This window comes from Panthera onca, chromosome B3 (genome assembly GCF_046562875.1).
Source record: "Panthera onca isolate mPanOnc1 chromosome B3, mPanOnc1 haplotype 2, whole genome shotgun sequence".
Lineage (NCBI taxonomy): Eukaryota > Metazoa > Chordata > Mammalia > Carnivora > Felidae > Panthera > Panthera onca.
The window spans coordinates 34,382,789-34,398,944 of NC_138344.1; the positions used below are offsets into that span (position 1 = coordinate 34,382,789).

A 16,156-nucleotide genomic window follows, 5' to 3' on the forward strand; every position below is an offset into this window, starting at 1 on the left:
AGTAATGACCACGTCTGCTTTGCCCTGGAGGAGCTACAGAACCCACACCGTCTTAGTCCCAGCACAAAATGGCCAGAAAGGCACGTCTTCTTCAGTGGGCCACCCAAAGACCACGGGACACTACCAGGGGCAAGAGTGGAGAAGCTGACAATCACAGAACAGAAAAGGCAGGGAAAAGCAAAAATCCAGGATTTCTCCCACGTAAACAGAAATGGTTGTGAATGAACAAAAGCCTTATAATTCAGGGTAATGCGTATCACCATTAGCAATCGTAAAGAAAAATACATCCTGACATACACTCGGTTGCTAAGCATTTGGGTTGAAAGGACCTCGAATAGTTAGGTGTTAGTACAGCTTGGGTTTGCAGTACAAAAGTGTGATAATGACACCCGTGAACTCAGGATGTGATGACAAGTACTTTCCACGGTTCAGGCTGGAGATAGCTGGGTTTGGAAGCAGGATAGTTCAGATACAAATAATTGCCTCTGTTTCAATTTTGTTTTGCTGGTGGAGACACAGCCTCAGATGCAGGCAGGAAATACAGTTCCAAAAGCAGAATGAAACCTATTTAATATATCGATATCAGACAATTCCATTTTTAGAAATTATTCTTTTTTTTTAATGTTTATTTTTATTTTTGAGCGAGTGAGAGACAGAGCACAGCGGGAGAGGAGCAGAGAGAGACGGAGACACAGAATCCGAGGCAGGCTCCAGGCTCCGAGCTGTCAGCACAGAGCCCCACACGGGGCTCGAACCTATAAACCATGAGATCATGACCTGAGCCGAAGTCGGATGCTTAACTGACTGAGCCACCCAGGTGTTCCCAGAAATTATTCTTGATTTAATTCCTCCACCTCGATATAGTGCACCCCGGAAAGAATCCCTAATTTAAAGGATCAGTCTGGAAACCAGTCTTGCCCCCCACTATTTCAGCTATCCCCAAGTCTTCCCTTGGAAAATCGTAATCACTTACCTATTGTTTGGTTTTTACTTGTTAAACGCAAACACATTTTGGGGAGAACATACAATGATGTGTGTCCATCATACTTATTTGCATAATTTCCTTGATTACAGAAGCTTTACCCAGGCATTTGCAGCAACACCTATGCAATGCTCGGTAAACTTTTTGAATCGTTTAAGGATCTCCTCTCTGTTCAGTAAAGAATAGGGACTCGGGGCGCCTGGGTGGCTCAGTCCGACTTCAGCTCAGGTCACGATCTCACGGTCTGGGAGTTTGAGCCCCGCGTCGGGCTCTGGGCTGATGGCTCAGAGCCTGGAGCCTGCTTCCGATTCTGTGTCTCCTTCTCTCTCTCTGCCCCTCCCCCGTTCATGCTCTGTGTCTCTCTGTCTCTGTCTCAAAAATAAATAAAAACGTTAAAAAAAAAATTAAAAAAAAAAAAAAAAGAATAGGGACTCATCCCAAACTTTCAAGCAACTAAAAGGGTGAATTGGCACCTATGCAGCCACAGTTTGAAAGATTGAAACACTGAACACTATGCAGCCAGCAAAAAGGCAGCACAGGGGCTGGGCTGTTTTCTCCCTCCCCGTACCTATGTGAGACATTACTCATCAATCCCGATGACACCCCTCGGTCCTGAGTAGCACATTCCAGCTACACCCAGCCAGAGCTGGCGCAGGCTAGGAGACCACTTAGTATGACCCACAGACTATGTTCTAAAGAGGACAGCCACCCTGAGAAGCAAACAGCATGCCCCAACACACAGGGGATCGGTGGAAGGAAACAGAGGTATTCAGCAGGCTGGTAAAACAAGGTCCCAAGTCACAAGACGGCTGCTTTCAAATATCTTGAAGGAGGAGACTGGACGTTTCATTCAATGGAGATCCAAAGGGTAGCCAGGCCATAAATATCATTCCTGGGTAAACAACAGTGACATTTGAAGAACAGGTTGGGGCAGTGTGAGAAGTGTGAGGAGGCAGAGAAAAGAGGAAGTTCTGATGTAGGCCCTCTACCTTCTTCCCACGCAACCACAGATAATATACAAGTTCTTCCTTTAATCCTTTGTAAACAAGTCCCACTGATCCATGAGATTTGTAAGAAATAGAGACTGACACGTATGGTTGCTGTTTGGAGGCTGTGGGGGATGGGCTATGCAGATGGCAGAGAATTTCTTCCATAAATATGTAAAGGACGGGCTGAATTCGCAATTTAAATATAAACTTGCATATTCACGGATTACCTTCTAGCTCTAAACCCTCTAACTCCAAAAACCTCTTGATGTCTGCCCAGGACTAATTTCTTGACGTCCGCGCAAGGTGCAACAAAATGCCCTAGCTGCTCCTTCAGGACACGTCCCTGCTGATTTACAAGAAGAGACCTCTCTGCTCAGAGGGCACAAGGGATGAAGACAGAGTCCCAGGGTTTCCTGGAGAAGTCTTGGTAGTCTTGATGCAAAAACACATTTGTTTGTTTTTAGAGGAAACGAATCTGTCCCAGCTTGGTTACATAGAGTGGAGCGAGAAATTCTTCTGTAGCCCCTGAGGCAAATGACTGCTCTCAGCCCAGCAGGCTGTGGTTATGTAAGTCCTGGCTTAATCTGATACTTCTATTTTATTCTGAGCCCTGGGGCAGACCATCCATCCCTTAGTCTCAGTTCCTGCATCTGTAGAATAGGAACACCACGGTGACCCTAGACCTTGCCCACCCAGACCAGCCATACTTGAGGAGGGAGGCAGTCTTTGCAGAAAGCTGAGCTTCTTGGAAGACAGAAATAACAGGATTGGGTCTCATAATTTAACAGTTTGCAATGGGTTTAAGCTGTATACTACGTTTCAAATCCTTAAAGTTATTCATATTTAGGTGAATTTGAATCTGCTTACTAGATGTTGCAATCTATCCTGAGGCTTTTCTTTACTAATTACTTAAAATGACATTGGTTCAAGTGCCAGGAAAGAAACTGCTTTTACAGGAATCCTTTCCACTTTCTGGAATATCCTACAGGCAGGAACAATTTTCTCCCTCAAACAATCTTTCCTTTTCGAAATCTTAAATTTCCCAGTGAAAAGACGAACAGAGATGTGTGATTATTATTTGCTCCATTCCTACATTCTCCTTACTCTTCAGACAGAGAGAAACACAGCGTGGATTCAAGAACTAGCCACGTTCCAGAGGCACATCGCATACATAATCCCAGAGGGGAGCGGGAGAGCTAGCCCAGTGACCTGGACTATGCAAATTGGGGGTAGGGGAACCACAGCGATTACTCCCCTTCACTTCTCCCTGAGATCATCCCTGACACAGGATGCAGTGGGGGTGGTAAAGAGCACCACAGAACCCCAGCCTCTCTCCCATGCCCCTGTGTAAATGCTCCCTGGTCAACTTGAATTATGCTACCAGAATGTCTAGGAGCAAAGAGGATCCACACAGTTACAGGTCATACACATATAAGGAAGCCTATCAGTAGCAATCTTCAGAAATGTAAACAACAAGAATGAAAGAGGGATACCCATATGTTATATTCTAATCCCAATAACCCCTCAAAGGTATTAAGACATGCTGTGTGCCTCTGGATGAAATGAGAGATGAGAATGAGAGAGAAATGACAAGCCAAGTGGGCAGCCTGATTTGTCTTGAGTTTCTGTTGTGGACACTGGTTGGGGCCATTCAAGGTCCACTCTCCATTCTTTTGGTTCAGCATCTGAATTTCCTTTTTAGGAATTAATTCTTGTGTGCTGTGTAAAGTCTTGGTGGGAATGTCAATTGGGGGACCCACCCCTCACCCCTCAGGCCAAGGGGTAGGCTTATGGCCTACACCGAGCTAATGGAGCTCTTACTTGTTTCCAGGGCTTTGAATCTTGTGTAGAGAAGCCTGTTGGATCTTACCCATTACGGCAGTAGAATGCAAGGAAGATCGTCAGGTCTGTCCACCTGGACCTCCAGAGCTTCCTCAATTTCTGTCCTTCACCAAGTCTGTTTCTGCACGCTTCCCGTCGACTCTCTGACCTACTGGATACGTTCCAATAAAACCCTTTTGTTGTGACTTAGCCAAAATCAGTATCTATTGCTTGCGCAAAATGAATGTCAACTAATACAGATGTCCAGCTTCTGGACCTGAGGATTTCTGGGCCCAACAAAGCCCTATGATTCTAGATGATTCTTTTTTTTTTTTTTTTTTTTTTTTAATTTATTTTTGGGACAGAGAGAGACAGAGCATGAACGGGGGAGGGGCAGAGAGAGAGGGAGACACAGAATCGGAAACAGGCTCCAGGCTCCGAGCCATCAGCCCAGAGCCTGACGCGGGGCTCGAACTCACGGACCGCGAGATCGTGACCTGGCTGAAGTCGGACGCTTAACCGACTGCGCCACCCAGGCGCCCCTCTAGATGATTCTAAAAGTGACACTATGCATAGGAGTTCATTCTCCCTAAAATTCTCTTGTTCCTTCACGGTCAGTAAGAAAGAGTAAGTAAAATAAAATGAGAAAGAGAGGAACTAGCAAGTCTTAGAATAATTCTACAATGGTGAAATTTATACTGCCTCTAAGTGTCACCTTCAGGAATTGGACAGACAGAAACAGAAAAGGGGAAAGAGAATAATGGGCTTTTGTTAAGTATTATTTTTATATAATAAAATGCACAAACCATGAGTGTACAGTTCACTGGGGTTTGACAACTGTACACACCTGTGTAACAACCATGTAAAATGTCATACAGAACATTGCCATCACTCTAGAAAGTTCCATTATGTCCCTTTCCAGCTGACCTTTCCCCACTCCCACAGCCAAACACTGGTCTGATTTCTATCACCAGAGCCTAATTTTTCCTGTTCTAGAACATCACGTAAATGGAATCAGACAGAATGTACTCTTGCATCTGGCTTATTTTGGTCAACATAATGTTTCTGAGATTCACCCAGGTTTTCATACAGATCAGTAGGGTGTTCTTTTTTTACCGCTGAGTAATACTCCACTGTACGAACGTACTATAGTTTGTTTATTCAGTGTCTTGTTGATGGATATTTGGGCTGTTTCCAGCCCTGGGGCTATTATGAAAACAGCTGCTGTGAACATTCTTTAATCTTTTTTATGGACACGTGACTACTTTCATTTCCCTTGAGTAAATGAATTTCTATTAAATGGTGAAGGAGCTTTCTTATTATAATACCTTGCAGAGAAGCAATAATATACTTTCTTCAGGATGAAAAGAAAAAATCTATTTTTCTTTTAGGACAGAGTAGTCTCATGGATGCCATTCTCTTAACCCCTGACTCCCTCTCCATACACTTCCTCCTTTCCATCTGCAGACATCCTCATTTCTCTGTTCTAAACAACCTTTCTCTCTCCCCTTCATCTAGCAAACGCTCTCAATAGGCCTTCTTCACGGCACTTTAAAAAAAATTCCCAGTATTGTTGCCACCAGCCCATTGTGGGGCGTTATTTTCTCCGTTCTCATTCTCTCTTTGACCTCTTGCAGTGTTCAGCTTAGTTGGCCGGCACTTGCTCGCTCCCTCTCTCTCTCTCGCTCTCCCGTGATTTTTAAGAAAAGCTAAACTTCAACTACTGCGTTAATTTTCACAGTGCGAACAAGTACCCAAGGACTGGTCTTAAATGCGCACGACTGTACAAATCCTTCTCTCGGCTTCCATACACATTGACAGTAGTGATTCCGTAGTCACACCCTGAGGTTTGAACCTGGCTCTATCACCTACTAGCTGGGTGGCCCCAGGAAGGTCACTTAACCACTCGATGCCTCTGTTTCTTCTGTAGAATGAGGCTGATAACAGAAGCCACCCCTCAGGGTTGTTGTGAGTGTTAAATGAGCTAGCACTTATAACTGTGCCTGGTATGCAGTAGGCGTTCAATAAAGACAACCAATTTCTGCTATCTCATTTGATCCTCACTGTGGTGTATGTAATAAGAGAGCTTTATAAAACACAAGAGACTTCATTAGTACAAGAGATGACACCACGCCTTCTTTTCACAATGGTTGAGCCTCTTTCCAGTTGAGCCTCTTTCCCCTGTTTCTTTAATGTGAACGCAGTGCAAAGCTGCCTTCTCGATGTCTCTGTCCTTATGATTCTACACTCTCCTGAAGAGTCTTATCCATTGTGGTGGCTTTAACTCTCACATCAAGGCCAATGACTTCAACTATAGGTTGGCAACCCTACAGTATCTCCCTTAAATGTCAATTGCTCAGCATCTTGCTACCATTTACTCAAAGTCAACGTGTATCAAACCCAAATCATTGTTTTGTTTTCACAAAGAGGTTACCCTCGGGATTTCTCTGTCCTCAATGATATGCTCACACTCCAAGTATACAGGGCCTAGTCTTGCCAGGTATTCTGAGGTATAAGACAGCCCGAGAACGGATCTTGTGTGGGTATTACTGGAACGCTCCCCTCGTTTCCCCATGGCCCGTCCTGTCTGCTCAGAAAGGATCATGACTACAGACAGTCTGTGCAGGAGGGGTGGGCGGCAGGGGCGAGCGTTCCAGAAACGTAGGAGTGAAGCTGGTTGGTTCAAACATGAACATCCGTCCCAATCCCAAGCACCTGGTCCCAAGCCTTCCAACCTCACGTCCCACGGGTCTTGATAACACCATGGGTGCTTTAATCTGGCAGCCCTTGCCCCATGCCCGAACATGGTGTCCATGCCAGGGCAGACTGCTGGACCGGTGGAGGAACCAGCCGCACACCTGGGCACCTGGGCATCAGTGTTCCAGCTCTGCGCCTCAGAGCTTTAATCAAGGGAAAGAACTTGATCTAAATGGCTGGGGGGCCTGTGGCTATTAGACGCTGTGCGGCACCTTTAATATTCCCTGGAGCAAAATCTACTGTTCTTGCAAGCAGCCTAATCAAAGTCACCTGAATGTCTAAGGAAGGCATCTGGGGAATTTTGTCGGAGCTTTCTGCCTGTGCTGGTCCTCAGGGTGGGTCACAGATATTCCATTTCTCCTCTTTTGAGCACACAGTGGCATGGCATCTCCCTGCTGCCCTTGAAGTTAAGTGTGACATGCAACGTGCCTTGGCCAACGAGATGTGAGCAGAAACAACACTGATCACTTCTGGCAGAAGCTTTGAGAATCCGTGTGTGATTCACTTGTTCCCTTTCTCCGCCTCAGTGGGAACCTGAGAAGACGGGCAGCTTCTACCAGCCTGGCTCCCCAGATGAACAGAGCGCACACTACATTACACATGGAGCATGAGCAAGAGACAAACTTTGGTTGGCGAAGTCATTAGTACCAGGCAGTTCTTTGTTACTGAAACATAACCCAGTCGCTACTGACAGATATAGCGGCCCCGTTCATGCGGCCAGCTGGCAACCTCCAACTTCTAACTCAGCCTCGCCTCCAGCCTTTAGATTTCCACTCTGTTTTAGTTCACCCCTCGGGGCCCCAGAGTGCACTTAAGCTACCCAAACACAAAGCTGTCCCCTGATTCGTGGAGTAAGACTGATACCTACTGTTGGGTAGCCCACGGTGACCCAGCAAAACTCTAGAGCCTCGTGCTGCCCAGTCCCAGCGCCGTAGGCATGAAAACAGGTGCCATATTCCCCAAAGTCAGCATCTACGCAAGAGTCTTCCTATTGACGTGTCCCCCGCTAGCTGCGCTGACAGCATCATTTATTGCCCAAAATGGTTCTGAGGGTGAAAGGGGACAGGGCGACGGGTACAAATCTTTCCTGTCATGGGCACACAAGGACACATGGGCACCCTAACTCTGCCTCCATTGTCTTTACGATGTTAGGTCCAGGGCTACGCGAAAAGTTCCTAGAGGCATTATCTAAGGACAGATCGCCATATCCAGGAAATGTGATTAAAGGGCTAAGAGGAGCCATGTGGTGAAATTAATGTGTTTATCAGAGAGCACTCTGCTTTTACTATGCTATGTGGCATTGGACTGAGTGAGTACAGCTGTTTCCCTAAGCAGGTACAGGCGAACAGCAGTAGACATCCAAACAAAACCAAGAGCCCAATGCAAAATCCAGCCACAAAGTCTGAACGCCCTGCAGAAGCATTAACGGCATCTTCCTCCCACAGGTCAGCCTGGGAGTCATTTAAGAGGAAGAAGGACAAAACCAAGAAAACAATCTTAGCAGCAAAAAGAAATATTTAAGCAAAGCCAAAGTAAATGCAATTTCGGGGACCATGGGCTCCTCCTCCTCTGGGCACCGGAGACATAGTAACGTCAGTAAATATTTTCAAAGAACGTTGAATCCTCTAGATAGGGTAACACGTTGTAGAAGACAGCTGATTTTTTTTTAATCTGCTGCCATTCGGCATTTTCCTTGACTTTGTGAAACACCACGATTCGAAGTGGTTCATTTAAAATCTCACAGCTTATAGTCAAGAAGTACGTAATGATTTTTAGTGAGTCTGTTTTTCTGCGTCCCGATCCCCACTCCCCTGCCTCTGCCTCCTGTGATGTGGGCCTCTCACCGAGAGCTGATCACATGACCTGAGCTAGCCCGAGGACCCCCAGCCCCCAAACTCATGAGACTGAAACAGTCACTAGGTGTGTCTGTTTCCTAGGCCTCCCTAACATATCACGGCGAACTGGGTGGCTTAAAACATCAGGTAATCATTCCCTCACGGTTCTGGAGTCCAGGAATCAAGGTGGGGACAGGGCCGTGCTCCCCCCAGAGTCTCTGGGGAAGAATCTTTCCATGCCTCTCCCCGGTTTCTGGTAGTTGCTGGCAATCCTTGATGTTTCTTGGTTCCTTGGCTTGTTTTAATCTCTGCCTCAGTCATCACATGGCTGTCTTCTCTCTGTGTCTGTGCCTGTGGCTTCACATGGTTTCTTCTTTTTATAAGGGCACCAATCATATTGGAATAAGGACTCACCCTACTCCGGCATGACCTCTCCCTTGCAGCTTCATTATATCTACAAAGTCCCAATTTCCAAATAAGGAAAACAGGTACCAGGAATAGGGCTTCAGCATATCTTGCGGGGGTGGGGATGGGGACACAATTCACCCCATAACACTAGATGAGAGAGAGTCTCTACCACTGCGATTGCAAGCTCCAAGCCTTGTAAGCCTGCTCATATACGGGAGAAGTAAACGAACCAAGAAATGGAGAAAGACAGAAAAAGGTAGGGTCCTAGTATTACTGAATTGTTGGAATGCATTTCTATCTGAAATCTAGTCCACCTCTCGGACTTCCCAGTAACACAAGCAACAAAATATCTTTCTGGTTTAAACACTGGGTTTCTGTCCCTTACGACTAAGAGCCCTAATCAATATATCTACTGAGGAATAATGCTATGTAATGTGAATTCAAAGAGTTCCCCATATTCTGGATGGGGAAGAGAGGGTAGGGTGCACATAAGAAAGATTGGCCATGAGCTGATAACTGTTGAAATTAAGTGATGAGTTTAAGAAGCTCATTATTATGCCATCAAACTATTCTCTCTGTGACTACAGATGTTAAAGCAAGTGTTTAAAAAAAAAAACAACAAAAAACTCACAGGCCTCACACTTTGAGTCTAGCACAAATCGGGACAAACCAAAGAACAGAAAAGATAGAATCAAACATAAACCAGACGATAGCAGACACGCACAGGGACCACCTGTAATACGTGAAAACCTTAGCACTCAAGTTCTTTGCAGCACACAGGGCTATTGATACTAGACCTGAATCTATCGACGGCCTGAGAGGGTCAGGGGATCTTAGATAACCGTGCTGGCAGATGACCACCCCAAACTATGCAGAGAAGGGCCAGCACCGTGCTTCAGCTCCAGGCAAAACAATGGAGTGCAGAGAGCCCTGCTGGAGGAATTCTCTTTCCTCCCAGCTAATCACAATAAAGCAGCTAGTATCCACAGCCAGCAATAAAGCAAGGGTGTGGCTCAGACAAAAGACCAGGTTACTCCTTCTCTAAATGTTCACGGACAACTACAGATGTCCTGACGCAAGAATATATCTCACGGTGTATAAAAACAGTCATGATTCTGCCTCAATTTAGGCAAGAGCCACCACCACTTCTGAGATCATGCCTGCCTGTTGGTTTAGAGGTTCTCGAACCCAGCCACCCACTAGAATAACTGGGGATCTTTAGAAAATCCCCATGCCTGGGCTGCACTCTAGACCAATTAAATCACAATCTCTGGGAGTGGGGCCCAGGCCTTGGTCTTTCTGGAAGGCTCCTCAGTGATTCTAATGAGCAGCAAAGGCTGAGAACCACTGTCTCAGGTAGACCTAGCTTTGTAAGGTGCTCACTCACCGTAGATCTGTGCCTTGCTTCTCTGGGCATCTCCCGCTGCGGGTGGTCCCGCTGCTGGTCAGACCACCCTTACTTTCTGATCTACTCATGTGGGTAGATCTCAACCAGTCCAGAACCTACTTCTTTCCTTTCTAGTAGTTTCCTAGGGCTGCATGACAAAATACCACAAACATGATGGCTTAAAACAACAGAAATAAACTCTCATAAATTCAGTTCTGGAGGCTGAAGTCCAAAAGCAAGGCGGTGGCAGGCCATGCTGTCTCTGAAGGCTCTACCCCAGGATCCTTCATTGTCCTGTCTAACTTCTGGTGGTCGCTGGCAACCCGTGGGGTTACTTGGGTTTGTGGGCATGTGACTCCAATCTCTGCCTTCGTTGTCACTTAGCACTCTCCCTGTATGTCTGTGTCCTTTCTTCTTCTCTTACAAGATCATCAGTCATACTCGATTAAGAGCCCACCCTACTCCAGTAGGACCTCAACCCTTTACCTCTGCAGTAACCCTATCTCCAAATAAGCTCACGTTCTGATACTTTTCAATCCAGCACACTCTTCCTCCCCCATATAAAGCAAGTCTTAGTCTTGATCTTCATCAGAATCCATGTAAGACCTAGCTAACTGGGACCACAATGCCTTTTAAAATAAGTTTTTATTTTGAAATCATTTTAGATTTACAGAATAGTTGCAAAGATCATATAGGGAGTTCCTGTATGCTCTGCACCCAGCTTCCCCTAATGTTAACATCCTGTAAAACCATGGTACATTTATAAAAACTAAGAAACTGTGGCTCCTGGGTGGCTCAGTTGGTTAAGTGTCCAACTCTTCGTTTCAGCTCGGGTCATGATCTCACAGTTTGTGAGTTGGAGCCACAGTGCAGAGCCTGCTTGGGATTCTCTCTCTCTCCCCCGCTCTATCTCTGTCCCTCTCCTGCTCGTGCTCTCCCTCTCAAAATTAATAAAGTAAACATTAAAAAAAATTTTTTCACTATTACCACCAGCATGATACTATTACCTTAACTATACACTTTATGCATATTTCACCAGGTATTCCGCCAAGGCCCTTGCCCTTTTTCTGTCCCAGGATCCAAATCCGGATACCAAATTGCATTTAACAAAATGCTTTTCAGAATGCAAAGGGTCACAGCCAAGCTCTGATTCACAGCAGCAAAACCTCACTTCAGGCTTCCTTCCCTAGTTTACCCTCCAGTCTCTTGGCCACCCTCACATTTGCATCCAGCTGGCTGTACGTTTCATCTGTGCCTCCTTCCTGTTTGGATCTGACCACCCCAATATTTTAGTCAAGCTAGTTCGTGACGGTTTTGAGGTCATGGAACCTCCTTGAGAATCCAAGAGAAGCTACAGACTCCCCTCTGAAGAACTACAAAGACAGAAACAATTTTGTGTCCAATTTCAGAGCAGATATCGATACCCAATAACCCCTCCCACTTCCCCAAGGGTCCCCACCGTAGCATGACTTTCCATAGTCTGGCTTCCCCGGGCACTGATTCTGTAACGAAATCAGCACAGCTATCAAGCCCTCTCTCAAGACAATTTCTCCATAGCTCCTGGACACAGCAGCAGTGCTCTGTACTCTGGGTTTTGACCAACGCCAGGGGCCCCGGCCACTGTCTTGGGCTGGCAATAGACACTGAAGACAGCTGGACTCTCCCTTCTGGCCAACTTGACCGCCAGTATCAAACCTCACAAGTTTTGCTTAACCCATCACCTCCTAGGAGTCCACTTTCTCTGCGATAGAAGAAATATCCCAGAATGTAATACTTCTCAGTCCTAAGGGCATGTCACATCACCTCGGTTTCAACTAAGAAAAGTGACCCTGGGATCTAGAGCAGTATTGGCAAGTTCTATCAGAATCAGATCTTCTGCCATTTTGAAACGGCAAGAACCTCGGAACCAAGGCCAACGCCTGCCTATGGCGTTTCATCCTTGGAAACCGCACGTGAGGCCCTCCTTGCACATAAAAGCCAAACGACTGGTTAATACAACCCTACACGTCATCTGAAGCCACCACATGAACCCTGGAGCAGGGCCGGGGGAAAGGGAAACTGTCCCCGCTCAATCCTCCGACGTTGGTTTGAACCTCTTGCTCCCTCCAGTTCTTCAAACCCTGTTCGGTCCCACTCAGATGCTGCTCGTTTCTATCAATCTCTCATCCATGTGATAATGGTCCAAGAGTCACCTGAGCTAAACCACCTGTGGGCTCCCCCGTGTCCTAGGGTCACACTTCGCCCCCTACTGCCACTCTGATGAGGCTCTCGCCAATTCTTCCAGCGTTGAGCAGAAGGGAGCAGCGTTGGAGAACAGACAGGCATAATTCCTATGGCCGGGGCTGTGCCTATTCTTACCTTCTGCAAACGGTTCCCACTCATAAAACCGGCCCATGAATGGCTTGTTGTTGTAGGATGCACACTGAACCTCCCGGATACTTCTACTGCTTTCTGGACACACCTAATAAAGCAGATATTGAACATGCGGTTAGTGTCCGTATCTCTTCACGGCCCCAGTCACACCCCCGGAGGCCTCTGCAACTGTAAATGCCAGCCCTCCTCTACCAAAACCAGGGTTTCTGAAAATGTGCTGATCACCTGCATTAAAATTTTAAATGCAGATCTCAAGGCTTCATTCCAAGTTTACTAAATCAGAATCTTTGGAAGGACACTAAAATTTTAACAAGCTCCCCAGGTTAAGCTTTTGCACCATAATTTGAAAACCACTAACTGAAACCTTCTGCTCCTGACAAATTGGTCTGCTCACCTACTCCAAAAAGGCCATTCATTTCCATCTGCTTGACTTTGTTCATGCCATTCCCGCTCGTGGGATAATATTCACACAAGCATGTACAGAATCCTTATCGTGCGCAGGTACTGTTTTGAACATATTACACATACTAATTCATTTAATCCTCATAGTGACCAATGAGGCCAATAGGAGAGTTCTGCAGATTTTTCACAGATGAGCAAACTGAGGCACAGAGGAACCACTCAGCCAGTGAGGGCAGAGGCTGGATTTCAGGCTACATGGTCTGGTGCCCATCCGGATGCATCTCAGTGTCCTTCCCATCTTGTCTACATTCTGGTCTAAATGCTCTCCACGATTTAATGCCAGAGCTCCCAGCCTTTCGCACACAAAAGAATCACCCAGAGGTCTATGGGAAATACAAAGTCCTAGGTCCCTCCCCCAAGGATGGCTAGTAAGTAAGTCTGGTGTGAGATATTTTATCAAATTATCCAGTGATCTATATTTTATCAAATTATCAGGTGATCCTGATATACTAATCAAAGAAAATATCCAGTTCCCTCTAGTTTCTTTCTTATTTACAAATGATAAATATGAACAAAGTGTGACATGAAATAAACAAATGTGAAATATAATAATAAGATCAGAGTCTCTAATTCAAATCATGGATAAAGTGTGGTCTAGCTTTTTTTAAAACCTAAGTACATTCTTATTTAAATGTGGGGGTGGGGTGGGGGGGGCGCCTGGGTGGCTCAGTCAGTTAAGCGTCCAACTTCGGCTCAGGTCATGATCTCACGGTTCATGAGTTCGAGCCCCGCGTCGAGCCCCTCTGACAGCTCAGAGCCTGGAGCCTGCTTCAGATTCTGTGTCTCCCTCTGTCTGCCCCTCTGCCACTGGCACTCTGTCTCTCACATTGTCTCAAAAATAAATAAACATTAAAAAAATTTTTTTTAATTTAAATGTGTGTGGGGTCAGTGTGTGTGTTTTAATAATCAGAGGGAAAGGAATCTGGACCCTTACATATTAAAAGCCCTGTGTATAAGAAGTTTCTGGAATAAACTGCCAATAAGGCAGCTCAAACTCCTGAAGGATTTCTAAAGAAATCCACTGTATGTATCAGAAATGCCAGATCTTTTGGAGGAGGAGTGAACAGAGGGAGGAATAAAACCAGGCAGAAGGGAAAGCATCTCTTGCTTGAAAAAGGACAGTTGGGAGAGGCTGCTGGTACAAACACCCGGGGTGGTCATAACCCTGCTGCAGCCTGAGCCAAACCACATGGAGTGAGAAGCCATGTGAAGCAGAACGTGATAGAAACCGGTGGAGAAAAAAAGGGCCCGGTGGACAGACAGGGTGGGCTGAGCTCTGACAATCAGTGAGAAGCCGACAGGCTGGGGAAGGCTGTCTCCATGGGTTCTGGAAGGCAAGCCTCTGGTGGCCCCCGAGCCAGGAAGCAGGTAGGTGTCCAGCAACACCAGCTGTCTCCCTGAAGGATTTGGGGTTAAGATGCTTCTGACAACCCTTTGGCCAGAACTAGAGCTCGACGGGGATGTGATCAGTTGGGTGACTTGGGAGAAGCTGACATCCTTGCAACAAGAAAGAATCGCTAGGCAGGTTGTTAAAAATACAGGTTCTCAGGCCTCGCCCCACTGGGAGGGTAGGGACAGGGCCAGGAATATATGCTTGGAGATCTGGCTCAGCCACCCTGGCACCGGAACTCAGTGGCAATGAAAAGCCACACCCAAGCCTCAATCTTACTCCATGTTAGTTAATGCCCAATCACAGTATTAGAGCAGGGACAATCAAATCCAACCCTTTAATTCTGATGAGGACACTGAGGCCAGGAGAAGTGGCGTAGCTCCCCAGGGGTCGTAGTGACATAGGGACAGAGCCCAGAGCGCTGACCGCCCACTCTGGCCATAATCAGAAACTAGAGATTCTCAGGGTGCCTGGGTGGCTCAGTCGGTTAAGTGTCCGACTTTGGCTCAGGTCATGATCTCACAGTCCGTGAGTTCGAGCCCCACGTCAGGCTCTGTGCTGACAGCTCGGAGCCTGGAGCCTGCTTCAGATCCTGTGTCTCCCTGCCCCTTCCCCGCTTGTGCTCTCTGTCTCTCTCTCTCTCTCTCTCTCTCTCTCTCAAAAATAAATAAACATTAAAAAAGAAAGAAAGAAACTAGAGATTAGCTACTGGGTTGCATCTTTTCATTATGGAAACAGACCAGAACAAGTGGCCTCAATGTCCCATTCCTCAAATAACCACACCTATGTAAAGCCAGGCTTTTCTGCAGTGAGGCTTCAGCCAGAAGCCTCCCTCACTCAACCTGGTGGCAGTTGCCAGAATTGGAAGCTACAGACCACAAACTCTTAGCCAGTCTGCTTAACCTCTTTCTCTTCCATCAGCAAAATATGCTAATAGGCTACACCAGGAACCAGTGCATCTGTGGAATCATTCTGAACCGCTCAATACTTGATGGTCTAAATGTGTATTTCATAGCATGCAAAGCAGTCCACAACCCATTAAGTGAAAAAAGTGCTAAGTGATTGTGTGTGTGTGTGTGTCAGTGTGTGCAGAGAAAGATTAAAAGCATTATCTCTGGAAGGTGGGTTTTAGATTTTTTTCTTTTCACAAAGAAAACTTTTGGCTTATTGCACTAATTTTTCTGCAATATATATGTAACGTTTATGTAATAAAAATGTATAATTACTGAATCCTTCCAAACACTTGGCCCTTTGCCAGCTTTGCACGTGCTTATAGTTAATAATCTTATGGTAGATTTTAATGTCCCACTAAAGCTCTTACTATGTCCATTTGCATCTACCAAGCCAATAGTCACCAGTGACAGATCATTCAGGACGCCCTGTCCCAGGTCACCAACAAGTTCCTTATATCTGAGCATGGCCCAGTTACTTCCTGAGGCAAAGGGGCTTCATGTGGCATCCGACCCACAGTGGGGGGGGGGGGGGCGGGGGAGGGGGGGTCAGGTGCTGCAGCAGCAAATCCACTTCCAGTTGCCCAAAGGCAGCTGAGCCCAGCAAACTGCCTATGGTATCCAGCATGTGGCTAGCATGGGAAGATACAGCAGGAGATGACCAGGTGCCCTGCCATGGCCCTGGGTGTCCCTAGCAGGGACTCACATGATGCTAGGGGACCTGCCAATTAGAGGGTAGGAGAGGGACCAAGTCAGAGAAATGCAAGGCTCACAGGGTCCAGCTGTGGATGTGGGTTACTGA

General features: G+C 46.4%; 1 protein-coding gene across 4 annotated transcripts in view; it reads right to left on the reverse strand.

Annotated features, from left to right (window-relative positions):
- Positions 1–16,156, reverse strand: part of THSD4 (thrombospondin type 1 domain containing 4) — a 571,917-nt gene that overhangs the window by 430,516 nt on the left and 125,245 nt on the right. For all 4 annotated transcript variants that reach the window (XR_009606663.3, XM_060620985.3, XM_060620986.3 and 1 more), the window contains one exon: positions 12,538–12,640. Coding sequence is in view for 3 of the 4 variants with exons in the window: in XM_060620985.3 (XP_060476968.1) it covers positions 12,538–12,640 (103 nt within the window). In the remaining variant the exon portion in view is untranslated. The remainder of the gene's footprint in view (positions 1–12,537; positions 12,641–16,156) is intronic.